A 17,056-nucleotide genomic window follows, 5' to 3' on the forward strand; every position below is an offset into this window, starting at 1 on the left:
ATACTTGAATGTTTTTTGGGTTTTTTATTTTTTAAAGATCGGTTAATTGTATTTGGAAACTTTAGGTGGCTTATTTAGGAAAGTCCTTATTGAGTAAAGATATTGTTGATTTTTCTGAAGATAACAGGAGCACAAAACTGAGCCCTCAGAGCATGGTCTGGGTAAATGATACAAGGAGAGTGGCCTCATTCTTCTTGTGATGATGCAGGACACATGTTAGGATCCCGCAGGTTTGATCCATCCGGCTGTGTACTTCCTAATCAATTTTTCCCTTCCATCTTGCATTTGTTAAATCCACTGGTTTGGGAAAAAGAAGCAGGCGGGTGGTGGACTCATGATGCCTGGAAGGAAATATGAATACATCGTGAAAGGCAAATTTAATCATTAAGAAAGACTGCCTACTTTAAGTATATTTCTGTTGAAGTATGTTATTTTGATGTAGAACGTGGATGTATTTATATTTGAAATAGACCGTTCTTCTTGATTGTTGCTGCATTGTATACACACCATGACTGTTCATATCACTCTCTCTAAACAGTCAAGGCTCTTTCTAAATGTTTTGTTCTAAATTGCAAATCAAGTCATTTTAATGAGGTCAGTTTTCATTTGAGCTGAAAACTCTTGCATTTGTTCCTTTTGGAGATGGAAAGTTAGACTCCACTGAGAGGTGATGTGAGTGCATTTTCCAATATCGTTCAGCTCCCATCAGACACCATGTCATTCATTTAATACTTCATTACGAGCAAGCAGCAATATGTATACAGGGTGCTCAAAATGAGCCATTTTGTTTTAAAACAGATTGCAGATGAAAGGAAACCATTCATTTCTTGCTTGCTTGCTGTAATTACTAGAGCACTAATTACTCCAAATCACTGACATCCAGGGTCAATAGGGATGGCAACGGGGAACATCAAAGGCATGATGTGCTCAGGCAGTGACAGGTCTTCCATATTCCGGGCGGCAATATTCTTTTTAAAGGGGCACTATTTTCCAGTTGATGCGGAAAGCCATTCAAAATTGCTGAAATGTTTACTATTATTTCATTTGCAGTTTGACGGCGAGAACATGTATATGAGCATGACAGAGCCGAGCCAGGACTATGTGCCAGCAAGCCAGGTGGGTTAATTAATCTTCTCTGCCTTGTTTCAAATTGTAATTAAACAAATTCAAAGAGTTGCATTGCAAATGAGTGGCACTATCAGTAACTGCTGCAATCAGGAATAATCATAATTTATAAACAAAGCGTTTAAGCCTTGTTTCCAGTTAATGAGATGGAGCTGATAAAACACCGGAGTTGGCGTTTGTTGAAAGATACTACCTTGTTTCCTCTCCAGAATGCAAGCAGCTGTTTTGCCAGCATGATCTCTCCTAAACAGTTGTTTTACCTTTAGGAAATAAAGTCTTTACAGGTGCAGGTTATTTGTGTTCCTGATTGCAGACGAGTTAATCATTATAAGCTACACATGTCACAAATAGCTTTGATTATCACCGTTAGGACGGTTGTAGACAGAGTGTTGCATTTAAAACAGAAATTGTATGACTGATGAACCTTTGCCAACATTAAGCCATCAGATTTGATGTGATGGTTCTCTCAAGACCCAGTGCCGGGCCTTTACCGCTCCGGCCAGAGAGTCAAAGATGATTGAAACTCCTCAAGGACATTTTCGACACCATCTCCCCAAGTGCTTACCGACAGTAGCCAGACTACTGAGCCTTCAGAAACAGTAACAACAAGCGAGCAGGGGACATCCCTATTTTTAAAAGTCAGTGCTTGATCACTTCATTTCAGATTTTAGGTAGTAGGCCTCTTGGATAGGAATGGAAATTTTAAAGTGAATAAATATAGCTGCTTTGTCAAATTGTATATAGCTGAATCGCCCAATGGGGTCCGTGTCAGATGCAAGACCGTACCTCGTAAGCAGGAAAAGAATCAAACAAGAGGGAGGGTTTGAATTACCATTTGGTGGAATTTTCCCCCCACACATTTTACTGCATAAGTGAAATCACTGCAATTTTGTGTTTTGTGAGTCATAGACGCCAAAATGGATTCCGGGACTCATTTTCCAAGACAAGAATAAATAGTGTGAGGTGCCTGAAAACAGGTCCAGCTGAATGTCTTTGGACTAAGAATTGGAATGAGAGAGGAGGGGAGTTCATTTTCTTCCTCCCTCCCTGATTGGTCGTGGATGGGCCATAACGCGTAGATGTGGGGAGTGAATCCCTGGGAAACTGAAGTCACGGCAAGAACAAGATGTCCTTCTGGTGCAGAACTCTGAAAAGAAGTAGTCGTGTTCCTCCGTTCAAATCTCATTTAGAAATTCAATTTGTTTCTTCTATTCTTTACGCGGCCCTCCTTCAAGCCGGGCTTGAATGTTCAGCCAAAAGGGCCATCGTCGAGTTTGAATGTTCTTACCGCACATTTCCCTCCTGCCAGCTGTGGCAATTACTGTAAGAATGCCTGTGGAAGACTGAACTTTGCATTTAGGATTCTTGTATGATTGAATTCAATCAACTAAGAACCCTTCTAGATCCATAGGTAGTCCTGAATAGAATTGTTTGATTAAAAAATGAAAAATGCTACGATTAATTTTCTCCTAACCATCAATCCCAAAACTATACTGACAAGTTTGGTATTACTATTAGATTAAAGCAACCAAGTATCATCTCATTTATGCCTTAAGGGTTTTGAAGTGCCAGGGCTAATTGAATTTGTTTGAAACAGTAGAAACACAAACTCGGTGAATGATTGCCGTTATAAAGCAGCTGCTACCTTTCAGAAAATCATTATGTCTGTCTTATAGAGTTTTGAATAAAGTATTGTGAATTCCCCACATATATATATATATATATATGTAGATCTCGTCAGGTCATTTCTACTAGGTGAGGCATATAAGTTGGTTCGACAACTTATCTTTCAGTTTAAAAATCATTCAAGCAACATCTACCAATATAAAAATTTAAACCAGTACCCAATTCTCCCCTCCCCTTCTTCAACGCGAATGACCTCACCTACTGAGAGGAAAAAAAAGTTGCACACAAAACATTCCTATTTTCAAAACTTCCAGCAGTGACTTTACTGAGCACCTTTCTATATACCCAGGATGCCATTGAGAAAAACGATTCCTTGTGCTGGCTTTTAATTATCATAACTCCAAACAGCTGCTAAGTCATTTGCATTCTCAAATTTAACTTTTTTTCCCCTAAAAGTTCCTGAAATTAAGTATTGCCGAGAATTAAGTTTAGGAAAGGTAGTCAGACTCCAGAGGAAAATAAAGCCCATAAACAGAATGCATTAAATAGACTTAGCTGAATTTCATTTTGTAGAATCCTTTTGTTCTGTCCAAGAAACTATCACTTTGTATTATTTTAAGGAATTTTAATCAATTTCTCGCCTTTAGGCAAGCATAAATAAGACTTCAGTCGTCCTGCAAGAGGAAAAAAAAATCTAGTTTTGTTCCTTTCTTTCCTTAACATCAAACATCTGCATAGTTTGGTAATTCAAGACACTTGCCTCACAGCGTCACTCAACAATTATAATTTCTGTTCAATTTTCAAATCAGTACATGCTTTGGGACTTATAGACTAAGTTGCTAAGTAGCAACATAAGGCACACTACTGCTGCTGTGATGTTGCTTCAAGCAAGTAGCATAATTCTACACTTGAAATGATTTTTATAGAAAGCTAGTGCTGGATCCCAGCCAGAAGCGTAAGTATACTGTAAAAATTAATGCTATTCTTGTAGACCATCTCAAAGGGCCTCCTGGGTTCTATCTCCCTGATGCTAGTGTACACAAGCATTTTTGGATATCGTTAACATAAGGCTGTAGTTGGTAGGCGGTGTCTGAATTAGTCACATCGGCAATAATAAGCCTGCCAACTAGGTAATAAAAACACATGACATTTCCACTCCTCAGTGGACCTCATTCTTAGAACATTTACCACATTATCTTCTAAGTGTGCTGACTCCCTCAGCATTCGGTTCAAAACAAATCTAACTTATTATTTCTAGGGAAAGGCTTGAAGTCTTCCCAATGGAAACGTTCTCCATATGGCAAAAAGGCACACATAGTTCAGTGTTAGAATGAGGGGTTCTTCTTCCCTTTATTTCTAGAAACAAAACTGAAAACCACAAAATAACCCCTACGAGTTTGTTGAGAAAATGTGAGTAGGCTAAGGAAGGCCCAGGACCAGGAAAGGACAGAACGTCATCCAGGACAATATATCTCATTCGCAACTCTTCTTGGGAGCTAAAACCATCTGTCCCTGGAAAAGGATGAGGGATCCCTTTGGCCATGGAGTTTACAGAAAAGAGGCTGGGTTGCTTAAGAACACTGAAGCAGTGTCTCCCCCTCAGCATCATGGCCTAGGAGTCAGAAGGACCCGGATCCCTATTCTGCTACTTATCTGCCGTGTGACCTTGGGCAAGTTACTTAACTTTTCACTGCCTCAGTTACCTCGTCTGTAAAATGAGGATTATTACGGTGAGCCCCTTGTAGGACTTGGGCTTTGTCCAACCTGATTAACTTGTGCCTACCCCAGGATTTAGCAGATAGTTTGAAAAAAAAAGCATTTCCCCATAGGTTTTCACTCTGAGTCAAACTATTTGGGATTGGAAGTTCATTCTGAGATTCAAACTCATTTACTTGGCAGTTGGAAAGACTGAGTAAGACTCTAAGCTCATTGTGGGCGAAGAATATATCAAGCAACTCTATTGTATTGTACTCTCCCAAGCGCTTAGTACAGTGCTGTGCACACAGTAAGTGCTCATTTAATACCATTAATGAACTAGGTCCTTGGCCATTGGATTCTAGCTGACAATATCACAGTTCCTGCTCCGTGGTGTCACGAGGGACAGTGCTGCTCAGAGGACTTAATGTGCGTGATCCTTAGTTTGGAACAGACAGCGATGGCCTGCGATCAGTGGTATTTCTAGAGCGCTTTCTGTGTGCATAGCATTTCACTGAGATGTCGGAACCAGGATGGATCAATCAGTCGATCCTGTCTGTTGAGAGCTTACTCTCTGCAGAGAACTGTACTAAGCACTTACTGCGTGCAGAGCGTTTTATTGAGATGTGGGAACCAGGAGGGGTCAATCCATCAATCATATGTGTTGAGTGCTTATTCTCTGCAGAGAACTGTACTAAACCCTTGGGAGAGTATAATACAGTAGAGTTAGCAGATTCGTTCCATGCCCACAACAAGTTTATAATCTAGGGTCACCTCGCAGAAGAAAAGTGCATTATTATAGTTAGAAGGTGGGTGGGGAAATGGCATTGTTTTGCTTTCCAAAGTAGACGTTGTTAGCATGTGTTTCTTTTAAAGAGGTCATTAATTAGGCCAAGGGAAATAGGTGGTATAGATCTGAAAATTTATTTTCCATTAAGACAGGGAAGAAAATTGGACAGGGCTTAGGAAAATTACCTTTTTTTTCAAGTTGGGTTCATTTAAGCAAACAAATCTCAAAGATGGAAATATGAGCCTTAGAGCATCACCTGTATTTATTATTTGTATATGAGAAAAATAAGAATTATTAATACAGCAGTTGATAGTTTTAAAGTTCCAAGTATCAAAGGACACTTAAATCACCTTGCAAGCTGCCATTACATGGGAGTACAATAGAAATGATGATGGAGTCCCCTGTCGAAAACAATGGACCAGTTCATTCTCGGGTCGCTTTCTGGACTGAGAACCTGTGCAGAGAAATGACCCAATGGAAAAAGCAGGGGCCTACGAGCCAGAGGACCTGGGTTCTAATGCCTTGGGCAAGTCACTTCACTTCTCCAGGCTTCGGTTTCCTCATCTGTTCCTCATCTGTAAAATGGCAATTGAATACTCATTTTCCCTCTCTCTTAGACTGTGAGCCCCATGTTGGACAGAGTCTGTGTCTGACTTGATTATCTTGTATCTACATCGGGGCTTAGAACAGTGCTTCGCACATAGTAAATGATTAACCAATATCACAGTTATTAATATGGTGACAGTTACTGGCATTCTCTCCTCACTGTCCACTGGGGCATAGAGTGCAAGGAGGCGGGCAGGGATGCAGCATATTGCAAAAATGCCCACAGGAGTAGGGAAGAAGTGCCTGTGTTTTGTGTCGATTCCAGTCCGTGCTTCACTCTGTTGCCCGGCTCATCGTTCTACAAAAATGTTCAGTCCATGTTTCCCCACTCCTCGAGATCCTCCAGTGGTTGCCCATCCACCTCCATATCAAACACAAACTCCTTACCGTCGGATTTAAAGCACTCAATCATCCTGCCCCCTCCTACCTCACCTCGCTGCTCTCCTACTGCAGCCCAGCCCACGCACTTTGCTCCTCTAATGCTAACCTACTCACCGTACCCCGTTCTCATCTATCTCACCACTGACCACTTGCCTATCCTGCATCTGGCCTGGAAAGCCCTCCAACTTCACTTCTGACAATTACTCTCCTCACCTTCAAAGCTTTATTAAATGTACATCTCTTCCAAGAGGCCTTCCCTGACTAAACCCTCATTTCCTTTTCTCCCACTCCCTTCTGAATTGCACTGATTTGCCCCTTTCTCCCCCCACCACTTAGATACATAGCCATAATTTATTAATTTATATCAATCTCTGTCTCCCCCTCTAGGCTGTAAACCTGTTGTGGGAAGGAATATGTTTCTTACACTGTTGGATTGTACTCTCCCAAGTGCTTACTACAGTGCTCTGCACACAGTAAATACTCAATAAATGTGATCGACTGTTGGACACATTAACAACAATGTTCAATCAGTCTTTTAACAGTGAGTTTTCTTTTACCTTTGTTACAACACTGAGTTAGCTAAAACCTGAAAGAACACCTTATTTCACAATGAAGTAAAGAGTGGGATGTAATCATTTCTCCTCAGTAATATTCATATCATCAGTCATCATCATCAATAGTATTTATTGAGCACTTATTATGTGCAGATCACTGCACTAATTGCTTCGGTGAGTATGACAGAGTTGGTATACATGTTCTTTGCCAACAACAGACGTACAGTCTATATGGGGAGGCAGGCACTAATATAAAAAATAATGCATATAATATATAATGTTTTGATAAGTGGGAGTAGGGGAAAAGAGGGCTTATCCGGGAAAGGCCTCTTGGAGGAGATGTGACTCTAATATAGCTTCAAATGTGGAGAGAGTGGTGGGGTGTCAGATATGAAGGGGAAAGGAGCTCCTGGCTAGAAATAGGATGTGAGTGACGAATATTCCTTTTCCTTTCTTGGAACTATGTGGTTAAAAGTTTTTAAACACTTGCACGGCTCATGTTTGAACGCCAAACCTGATTATTAAGAGGATTGCTGACTTTTTCGGTTGGCTTGTTAACATTTTCAGACTCAGAGTTAGAGAATAATTAGTAGCATAACAAGATAGGAGGATCTTCAGTCCCGGTAAAGATGCCGCATTTCCATGGGTGACAGGAAAGTATTTCCTATCCGTAATCCTTTTTCAGAGGCAAAAATGGATTACAGGGACCGTATCTTAGTTTTGTAGTTTCTTGGAAAGACGAATCTCCGTAGGTCATTCGTGTTATGAGAAATGAGTCTGGGGGAGCCGTTAGAGGCAGTATATTTTAAGAGTACTTTATTGAAAACGAGCTGTTCACTTGGTCCACAAAAGGCCTATGATCCTGACATGAATTTGAACTACAAATTAGGGCAATTACTGTGAGACTGTTTCCTTTGGCAAAGAAACAGGATTCATCAACTTGACCTCCTGACCTTTGACCGAATAAAATGATAAACCTGCCATTCTTTGATGAATCTAGTTAGTCTAACAAAGTCTGGCATGTCAACAAGCCCAAACTAGTTCCTCAAGCCAGTCTTCAGTGGAACATTCAAATGATTACTCTATGCTGTCCCAGAGGTATTCATTACAGACAAAATTGTTCTTGTTGCCTCACATCCAAGCTGAGTTTCAATAGGAAATGAAAGGCTGCCTGGAAAAAATAGGCCACCTAATTAAGTTAAACTACTCTAGCATTTGGCTTGACATCTTCATTACTCAAAATTAAAAAGATGCTTCACTTGAGCACACAAGTTACTATTGTTTATGTTGTTTTCTCGCTAAATTGGCTCCTTACATGGGAGTCTGTATTTCAGAATCATCTCTCGTAATAGCTCACATAATTCTTGTAGTTTATAAAAATGTCTTAATAGCCAGAAGAGATACCGATACTGAGCGTGATATACGCAAAGAGGGTATGTTTGTGGGGGGCCCCTAGATATTGAAATTATCACCGGCCTTCCTACACATCTCCCTGTTTTTTGAAATCATCGGCAGCCATCCGTTCGTGGGTTTCTTGCTCTATTTTCATGTCCCGGTTTTTATTATTTATCGGTTCAGTCCTCAATCACAATCTGCTCGTTACAGACGATCAGGTTTCTACTCGTTACAGACGAGCACGTCTGCGAATAATTGAATTCCGAGCTAATTCGAGGAAGATCTGCAGGTTTAAACAGAACTCCACTTGTCCAGCAGGGGAGGTGTACTCTACGGAAATCTAGCAAGGAGCTATTTTGAGAGCATTTTAAAATGTAAACATATGTAGGACTCCCCACGTACTGATTGCCTGTTCCTATTCAATGACACTAATGAGGCTGCTGACAGGTTAAATGTTGTGTATCATATACATTTCCAAGCTGGGGAATTTGTGGTGGTAAGACTCATTTTTTATTTTCGAATATAAATGTTTGGCAGCTGATATCTGGGAAGCTTTTATCCTGATAATCTAGTGGTAAGTTGTTATTGTTTTTCTGGTTTGATGGGGGAGGAAGTTTAAGACATTTGCACAGTATTAGGGCATTGGTTATAAACCGAAGAAACCTTCAGATTTCCGAATTCAGATTAAAGGCTTGCTCACTTGCAAGTCGATTTAGCGTCAGCCCCTGCAGCAAGATGTCATTTCGGCACTCCGGCCCCGGGTCAGACAGAATATCGCCTTGGATGACAGGATTTCGAGAGGTCAAGCTTCTGGAGTCTGGGACATCCTGTGTGGCGTCACTAGTGGGTGGGGTTAAGGGCAAGCCAAAGGATTGCTGGTTCTCATCCCACTTTGGAAAGATTGCAGAAGTGCAGCTTAATCCCGCAGGCTCCTGGGCAAAAATAGGGAAGCAGAGTGATTTAGTGGAAAGAACATGGACCTGGGGGAGTCAGAGAACCTGGGTTTTAATTCTGACCCCACCACTTGTCTGCTGTGTGACCTTGGGTGAGTCACGTAACTCTTCTGTGCCGTAGTTACCTCAGCTGTAAAGAGGGGATCGTCTGTGAGCCCTGTGTGGGACAGAAACCGTGTCCAACCTGATTTGATTGAATCTTCCCCAGTGCTTAGTACGGTGCCTAACAAATACCATAAAAGGTATCTACATGCAACCTAGGGTAGGGGATCTCTGCCCACCCCCATTGTTTTTACAACGTTTGAAAAGTGTTATTTATCTGGAACCATTTTGAATGTAAGGGTCGCATCATTGGGTTTAATAATTGAGTAGATATTGTAGGGAACAGCAATGAAACTTTATCTTCTACAGAATCACAGCCCAGCACTCAGGTTCAAAACAAATTTTTCTTGCCCTTAGTGCTGGAAACCTGTGTAGATTTGTTACAGAAGAGGGAAAAACACAAAGCACCTAGGAAGTGGACAGGTAAAATAAGAAAAGTAATATCAGTTGTCTATTTCCAAGGGGCTTCGTGAAGCCCGTTATGAGCATTAGCACATTCATTTCCACAGTAGCACTTTTAGAAAGGCAGGCACCATTTCCTCCATTGAAAAATGCAGAATAACCAGGAGACCCATTTTGTCCAGCCAATCAGTCGGTCAAGAATATTCAAAGAAGCCTTCCCTGTTTACGCCTTCTTTTCCCCTACTCCTTCTCCCTTCTGTGTCACCTGTGAACTTGGATCTGTACCCTTTTCGCGCTTGATATTCACCCCACCCTAAGGCCCAAAGCACTTTTGAATATATCTGTAATTTATTTATAATAATGTCTGTCTCTCCCTCCAGACTCTAAGCCCGTTGAAGACATGGAACGTGTCTTCCACCTCTATTGCGCTGTACTCTCCCAAGTGCTCAGTAGAGTGCTCTGTATGCAGTAAATGCTCAGTACGTACCATTGAATGACTGAGTACTTATTCTGTCGCAGCCCAGTACTACGCACTTAATTAAAAAAAGGAACTTGTCCTGAAACTGGTACCATCTAATCCCTGGGTTAGGATCAGAACTCCTCTAGGGCTCGTTTTGGGACGGAGAAGGAAAGGGAGGGTTGTGGTTGAAGCAGGAACAGAGGTGCTTGTGAGGTGGAGTAGAGAGGTGTCTCTGATCACAGCTGTACCCTGCTCTCAGTTGAGAATCACTGGCCAGAAAAGTGGCAGGGTAGGGAGTTGAGAATCACTGGCCAGAAAAGTGGCAGGGTAGGGACTCAAGAACTTTTTGCCGGGAGGTGGGTGGCCCTTTATCTGATTTTATACCAGACAATCCATGTTCAGTACGGATGTAGCCACGGGCAACTTGATATCACAGATTTTTGTTTTGAAATCCCCTCCTTTCATCGCAGGTCCTGGGAGAGGAACACAAAGCATTTAGAGCAAGCAGGGTAATCAGCCCAGCCCCGCCCCGGGAGAAACCTTCTATTGTAGGAGGCTTTGGATGGACTTTTGCAAAACGGCACATACCGCATGGTTACATTAAGCTGTGTGTCCCACATAACGCATGTGATGTCTGCGTAGGGGAATTGGATTCAAGGGCCAACTTGGCCCCTTTCATTCATTCATTCAATTGTATTTATTGAGCACTCACTGTGTGCAAAGCACTGTACTAAGCACTTGGGAGAGCCCAATATAGCAATCAACAGACACCTCGGGCAAATTACTAAACATCTCTTTGCCTCGGTTTCCTCATCTGCAAAATGGGGAAAAAGTTCCTATTCTCTCTCTAAGAGCCTCTGGTGGGACTGCATTCATTCTGATTATCTTATTTCTACCCCATCTCTTAACACAGTGCCTGGTGCGTAGGAAGTGATTATCATTATTAATAATGATAATTATTATCATCATGTATGGTCACCCTGCCTGTAGAATGACAGGATGAGAACTTCCTGTTCCTTTCTAGAGCCTTGGGTAGGCAAGTCGGGAAGGAACACATTTAAAAGTTCTGCCAATAGCTTGCTGCGTGACCTTGGGCAAGTCACTTAACTTCTCAGGGCCTCAGTTTCCACAAATGTAAAATGGGATTGAAATTCCTGTTCTCCCTCATACTTAGATTGTGAACCCCATGCGGAACAGACGCCATTTGCAACCTAATTAACGTGTACCTACCCCAGTGCGTAGAACAGTGTTTGACATATAGAAAGCTCTTAACAAATACCAATTAAAAAAAAAAAGCACGTGTGCCCTCATCATCTTCTCTTCGAGGCTGTCTCTACTCCTGTCCCAAGCTGACTTTGGACCCAATCCAGGATCTGAATGTTTTGTGTTTTGGCTGGGAGAGGGTGTGTGTGTGCCAGGGGGATCCGTTCATTCATTCATTCAATAGTATTTATTGAGCGCTTACTATGTGCAGAGCACTGTACTGAGCGCTTGGAATGAACAAGTCGGCAACAGATAGAGACAGTCCCTGCCGTTTGACAGGTTGGGTTGGGAGGGCGAGGCGCTTGGGGATGCAGGGGGCTCTGGCTCCATTTAAACTTTTTTTGATTTGCTGGTACAGTGGTTGTACTATTTGCAATTTTTCATTGCAAAGACTACTTGATATATTTAATTTTTTATATAAAAAAATCATGTTTAAAAAAATGGGTCATCCAAACTTCATTTAAGGATCATTAATTTTCTTACAGAAACAGATCAACCTGTGGAAACAAGTAAGCTGTGCTTCCACCTTCTTTTCCTTAAATCTGCTTTTTTTAAAAAAATGGCATTTGTTAAGCACTTACTATGTGCCAGGCACTGTACTAAGCACTGGGGTAGATAAAGTGGTTGGATACAGTCCCTGTCCCACATGAAGCTCCCAGTCTTAATCCCCATTTTACAGATGAGGTAATTGGAGCCCAGAAAAGTGAAGTATTTTGCCCAAGGTCCCACTACAGCAGACAAATGGGGGAGCCAGGATTAGGACCCAGGTCCTTCTGCCTCCCAGGCCTGGGCTCAATCCAGTAGGCCTTGCTCCCCTCGACACCATAATGAAGGAGAAAAATTTGAGCATAAGCTGGGGAGATTTGAAAAGCTGGTCCACATGTCTACTATAGGACGGAGAGGCTCTGGAGAAACTGGCGTTTCTCCGGGCCTATTTGCAGGGCCTGTGAAGTCTGCCCTGGGCTGTTTGCATTCTTTAGTTTTGGGGAAAGAACAATCCATTCCCCCTTCTCCACACCCCTCCACGTGCCCCAGACCGTCCCTCCCCTCTGCGGCAACACCAACCTTCCCCACGGTCTCCCCTCTGCCCACCTCGGTGTCACCGAGAATATTCAGCTTCCCGTGCTCTTCCAGGGCCCTTTTTTATGATATCTGTTAAGTCCTCATCACATGCCAGGCACTACTCTAAGCGCTGGGGTGGGTATAAGCTAATCAGGTTGAACACAGCCCATGTCCCACATTGGGCTCACAGTCTTAATCCCCATTTGACAGAGGAGGGAACTGAGGCCCAGCGAAGTGAAGCAACTTGCCCAAGGTCACAGACAAATGGCAGAGCCACGATAAGAACCCATGTCCTCTGACTTCCAGGCCAATGATCTTTCCACCATGTCATGCTGCTTCTCCCGCCATATTATTTACACTTGTTCCTCCTCATCTCCATACCGCTTATCCAGGACCAACTCCCTCCCTTAGGCCCATCTCCCACTTCCAGGCTGGGTGCCGAGGTGTGGGTGTGTTTCTGTGTGTGTCCCCCCCGCCTCCTTCCCATCATCTACCAGCCCAACAGGTCCCTGTCTGTCATCTCTGCCTGGGCGGCTTAAAACTCTTTTGACGTTATGGCTGGATAGTTCATTTTCATCAAATAAGGGGGAGGATAGATAAAAACATGAGCAAAGAATAGAACAGTTTTCAATAGAACATGTCTAAAAGAAAACTAATGAAACCGAGCAGTACCCTAAGTGTTTCCTTTCATTTAAAATCACATTCATTCAAGCTAATCTGTTTACCTCAAATCGAGATCATTTAAATCCCTTAATGCATTTGGAGGTGTGGCACTCTAATGATCACAAAATAACACATGCAGTGCAGAAAGAAGGTTCTGTTGGGATAGTGCCCTTTACCTCGGATGAAAAGAAAATGAATGACTGCTAGGAAATAAAAGTTGTACTTACTACCATAATACGTTTTGATAACCGTGGCTTGATAAATTAGTACATTGTGTGTTTTTAAATGAATATGATTTATTGCTATTGTCTTACATGTGAAGAAAGACAAAAACATTGTTTGCAGGATCATTGGTTTGAGCACATCAATGGCCCTGTTGGACAATTCTGGCTGAGAGTTAAGATGATTTATGTAACAGACCGAAGGTTTCCACAGTCATACATTACAGTCTCCAGCTATCAAGTCTTGTTCACGCAGAGACAAAAGAGGCTGAGAAATACATAGTTCTGAAGGTCTCCTATAAGGAACGAAAGATAATGTTGATTCTGTTTAAAGTCCTGGGGAAAAAAAAAACAGACTGACAAATACATTCTCATATCTTTACGTGGATACCTACCAGGCCAATTTGTCGTTGCTTTTCTAATGGATTCTACTGTTTTCTTTCATTGCCGATTCATAACTATTTGAGTTTTGCGACAGAGTTCAATAATAGAAGAGCAGACCGGCTAAAGCAGGTATCTTTAGAAATTGGCTCCTTTCCACCGTTCATATTCAGGAGACATGTTACAGCTGAAAAATTAAGGCACACTCTACTTGTCTAACAACAGGGCCATTTATTCTATTCAAAATGAGGCTCTCAGATGAAAAACATATTTTACAATGTTATAACTGAAACCATACTTTGTAAGTGCATATGTGATCGAACAGTAGAATCATCCATCACACTCGTTTACATTTCCTAGAGGAATATGTCGTCTGAATTCTTCTGAAAAATGGACGAACTCTCATCAAAGTTAGGTGGTTCTGGAAAGCAGTTAGTTCTTTTGCCACTTAATATGTTTTTCAGTTGTCATCCTATTTATTCCTTTCCATGTTATGGTTTTTCCATTCTTTTTTGATTCATAAAATTAGATAAAATTCTGTTATTAAGCTGTAGAGAAGAGTTCATTCGCAGATGGTTCCCTCGTTAAGAACCTTAAGGGGGTTTCCATGAAACTTTGTGTAGAAATCTGTGTAAACTGGGTAACTTGACCAAGCTAATCTTTTTGAATGAAATTTGCTGGCCAAAAAGATAAGTATATTATTTGAACATACAGCTAAGACAAGTATTAGGGGGTAGGAGGAAGAGGAGGAGCCTGCAAAAAAGACTGGAAAGGAGCGGCCAGAGAGAGAAGAAAGAGAACCAGAAGAGGACAGGGTCAGTGAAGCCGAGGTTGGAAAATGTTTCCAGGAGAGGGGAATGGGCCACAGTGTCAAAGGCAGCTAAGAGGTCGAGGAGCATTAGGAAGGAGTGGAAGCCGTTGAATCTGGCAAGAAAGAGGTCATTTGTGACTTCAGAGATGGACGATTCTGTTGAGGAAGCAGGGAGGAAGCTAGATGGCAGAAGACCAAGGAAATAGGTAGAGGGAATGAAGTGGAAGTGAATGTGGACCACTCACTCTGAGTGTTTGGAGACAATATATCTTATTTCCATTTTACAGATGAAGAGACTGAGATCCAGAGAATTTTAATAGCAATAATTTTGGCATTTTTAAAGTACTTAAAATGTGCCAGCTATTGGGGTTAGATACAATATAAGCAGATTGTACACAGTACCCGTCCTTCCTGGGGTTTACAGTCTTGAAAGAAGAGCATGGGCTTGGTAGTCAGAAGTCCTGGCTTCTAATCCCAGGTCCGCTATTTGTCTGCTGGGTGGCATTGGGCAAATCATTTAACTTCTCTGTGCCTCAGTTACCTCATCTGTAAAATGGGGATTAAGACCGTGAGCCTTATGTGGAACAGGGACTGTTTCCCACCCGATTATCTTGTAACTACCCCAGTTCTTAGGCCAGTACCTGGCACGTAGTAAGCGCGCTTAACACATACCACAGTTATTACCGGGAGGGAGAACAAGTATTTTATCCTCATTTTTACAGACGAGGCAACTGAGGCACAGAGCAGTTAAGGGACTTGCCCAAGATCACCCAGCAGGCAAATGGCAGAGACAGCATTAGAACTCAGGTCTCCAGTCCCCTCCATGCTGTGCTCTATCCCTTAGGCCAAGTGGTGGTTCAGTAGTGTTATCCTTCTAATGAAATGGGCTTTGTAGAGACATTCATTCATCTAATCATAATAATTGAGTGCCTACTGTCTGGAAAGCACTGTACTGAGCGCTTGGGAAAAGACAGTATAATAGGAAACATACATCCCGAGAAACAAAGAAGACATCTTTCAAGTTGCATTCCAAACTGCTAAATTGCTAAGATCTTTAGCACATAGCTTCCGTATTTTAGGGAGGTATTGTTTAGAATTAATCAATTCATTTCTACATAAAGGGCTCCACAATAGAACTGGCTTCACATTGTATTCACTTGGGAAAATATTTAGATATTTGTACACTACAGTGAGATGATCACTGGTCCTATTACGTTGCCCCAATTATACCGAAATAAGGATCGAGCTTGGAGCCATTTCACGACTTAATACAACGAGCAGGAGCTACGCACTAATCCCTTACCACCAGGTTTCACAATCTATGCAACTGCCCATTTCTGGTTAGTTGTGGAATCTGTGGTTCTGGTGTGTAATTACATGGGTTAAATGAAGTTAATGTGTAATTACATGAAAATAACCATGTAGCTTTAGTTAAATTGCAGTGCAATTGTTATCGCTGAATGGAAAGTGATACCAATTAAACCTCCCTCCGAAATGGAGCAAATTAAAATCTAACTACTGGGAAAACTCTATTATAGAAAAGCGCGGTGTGGTGTACGTCGGACACCGTGGTGTATTTTCACAGGCAAAAGTCTCATTTGTTCGAGCCAGAAGAACGCCTTTCCCCTTTGTCGTTGAAATGCTTCTGTTTCTCTAAGGAAAGGGCTAAAACTGCCATCGAAAAGCACTCGAAGGTACAGCTTCCTCTATGCCTTCGGCCCACAAACCCCAAATATTAGTTTGTTCACTTGCCTTACCTACTAGGGGAGAAGAGAGCATAGTGTGGTTGATAGAGCATGGGACTGGGAATCAGAAGGACCTGGGTCCTATTCCTATCTCAGCCGCTTGTCTGTTGTGTGACCTTGGGAAAGTTATTTAACTTCTCTGAGCCTCAGTTACTTCATCTGCAAAATGGAGATCGAGACTGTGAGCCTCACTTGGGACAGGGACTGCGTCCAACCTGATTTATATCCACCCCAGCGCTTAGTACAGTGCCGGACACATAGTAAGTGCAAAACAAATGTCACTGTTATTGTAATTTAGAAGAGATTTCTGGGAGTTTTTTTTTTCTCTATACTAATGATCTTTCTCTAGAAATTCACAGCTGCATCCCACCTTCCCTCCCGGGAGTGCTCAATCAGCCATCAAACCGCTTCTCATATCAAACCTCTGAAACAGCCATGCAAATCAGCCCATGCCCAGAGGCCTAGACTCAGAGCCAGGCCTGGAACCAGTCAGAAAGCTGAGAAGCAGGAGCTTTCATAAAGACTGCAGTAGAGGATCTCCATTCTAATTGCGGCTCGTGGTCGATGTTCAGTGTACGTCAGAAGGTCTTGGGTTCTAATCCCTGCTCTGCTACTTCTCTGCTGTGTGACCTGGGAAAGTCACTTCACTTCTCTGTAAAATGGGGATTGAGACTTTGAGCCTGATGTGCCACAGGGACCGTTTCCAACCCGATTTGCTTGTATCCACCCGTGCGGTTAGTACGGTGCCTGGCACACAGTGAGTGCTCAACAAGCATCATTATTATTATTTTTATTACGATATCAGTGGAGGGTGGGCAGAG

At 42.2% G+C, this 17,056-nt stretch overlaps 1 protein-coding gene across 3 annotated transcripts in view; it reads left to right on the plus strand.

Annotated features, from left to right (window-relative positions):
• Positions 1 to 17,056, plus strand: part of TOX (thymocyte selection associated high mobility group box) — a 404,763-nt gene that overhangs the window by 264,450 nt on the left and 123,257 nt on the right. For all 3 annotated transcript variants that reach the window (XM_029069417.2, XM_029069419.2, XM_001513508.5), the window contains one exon: positions 1,051 to 1,116. In XM_029069417.2, the coding sequence (XP_028925250.1) occupies positions 1,051 to 1,116 (66 nt within the window). The remainder of the gene's footprint in view (positions 1 to 1,050; positions 1,117 to 17,056) is intronic.

This window comes from Ornithorhynchus anatinus, chromosome 7, assembly GCF_004115215.2.
Source record: "Ornithorhynchus anatinus isolate Pmale09 chromosome 7, mOrnAna1.pri.v4, whole genome shotgun sequence".
NCBI classification, from domain to species: domain Eukaryota; kingdom Metazoa; phylum Chordata; class Mammalia; order Monotremata; family Ornithorhynchidae; genus Ornithorhynchus; species Ornithorhynchus anatinus.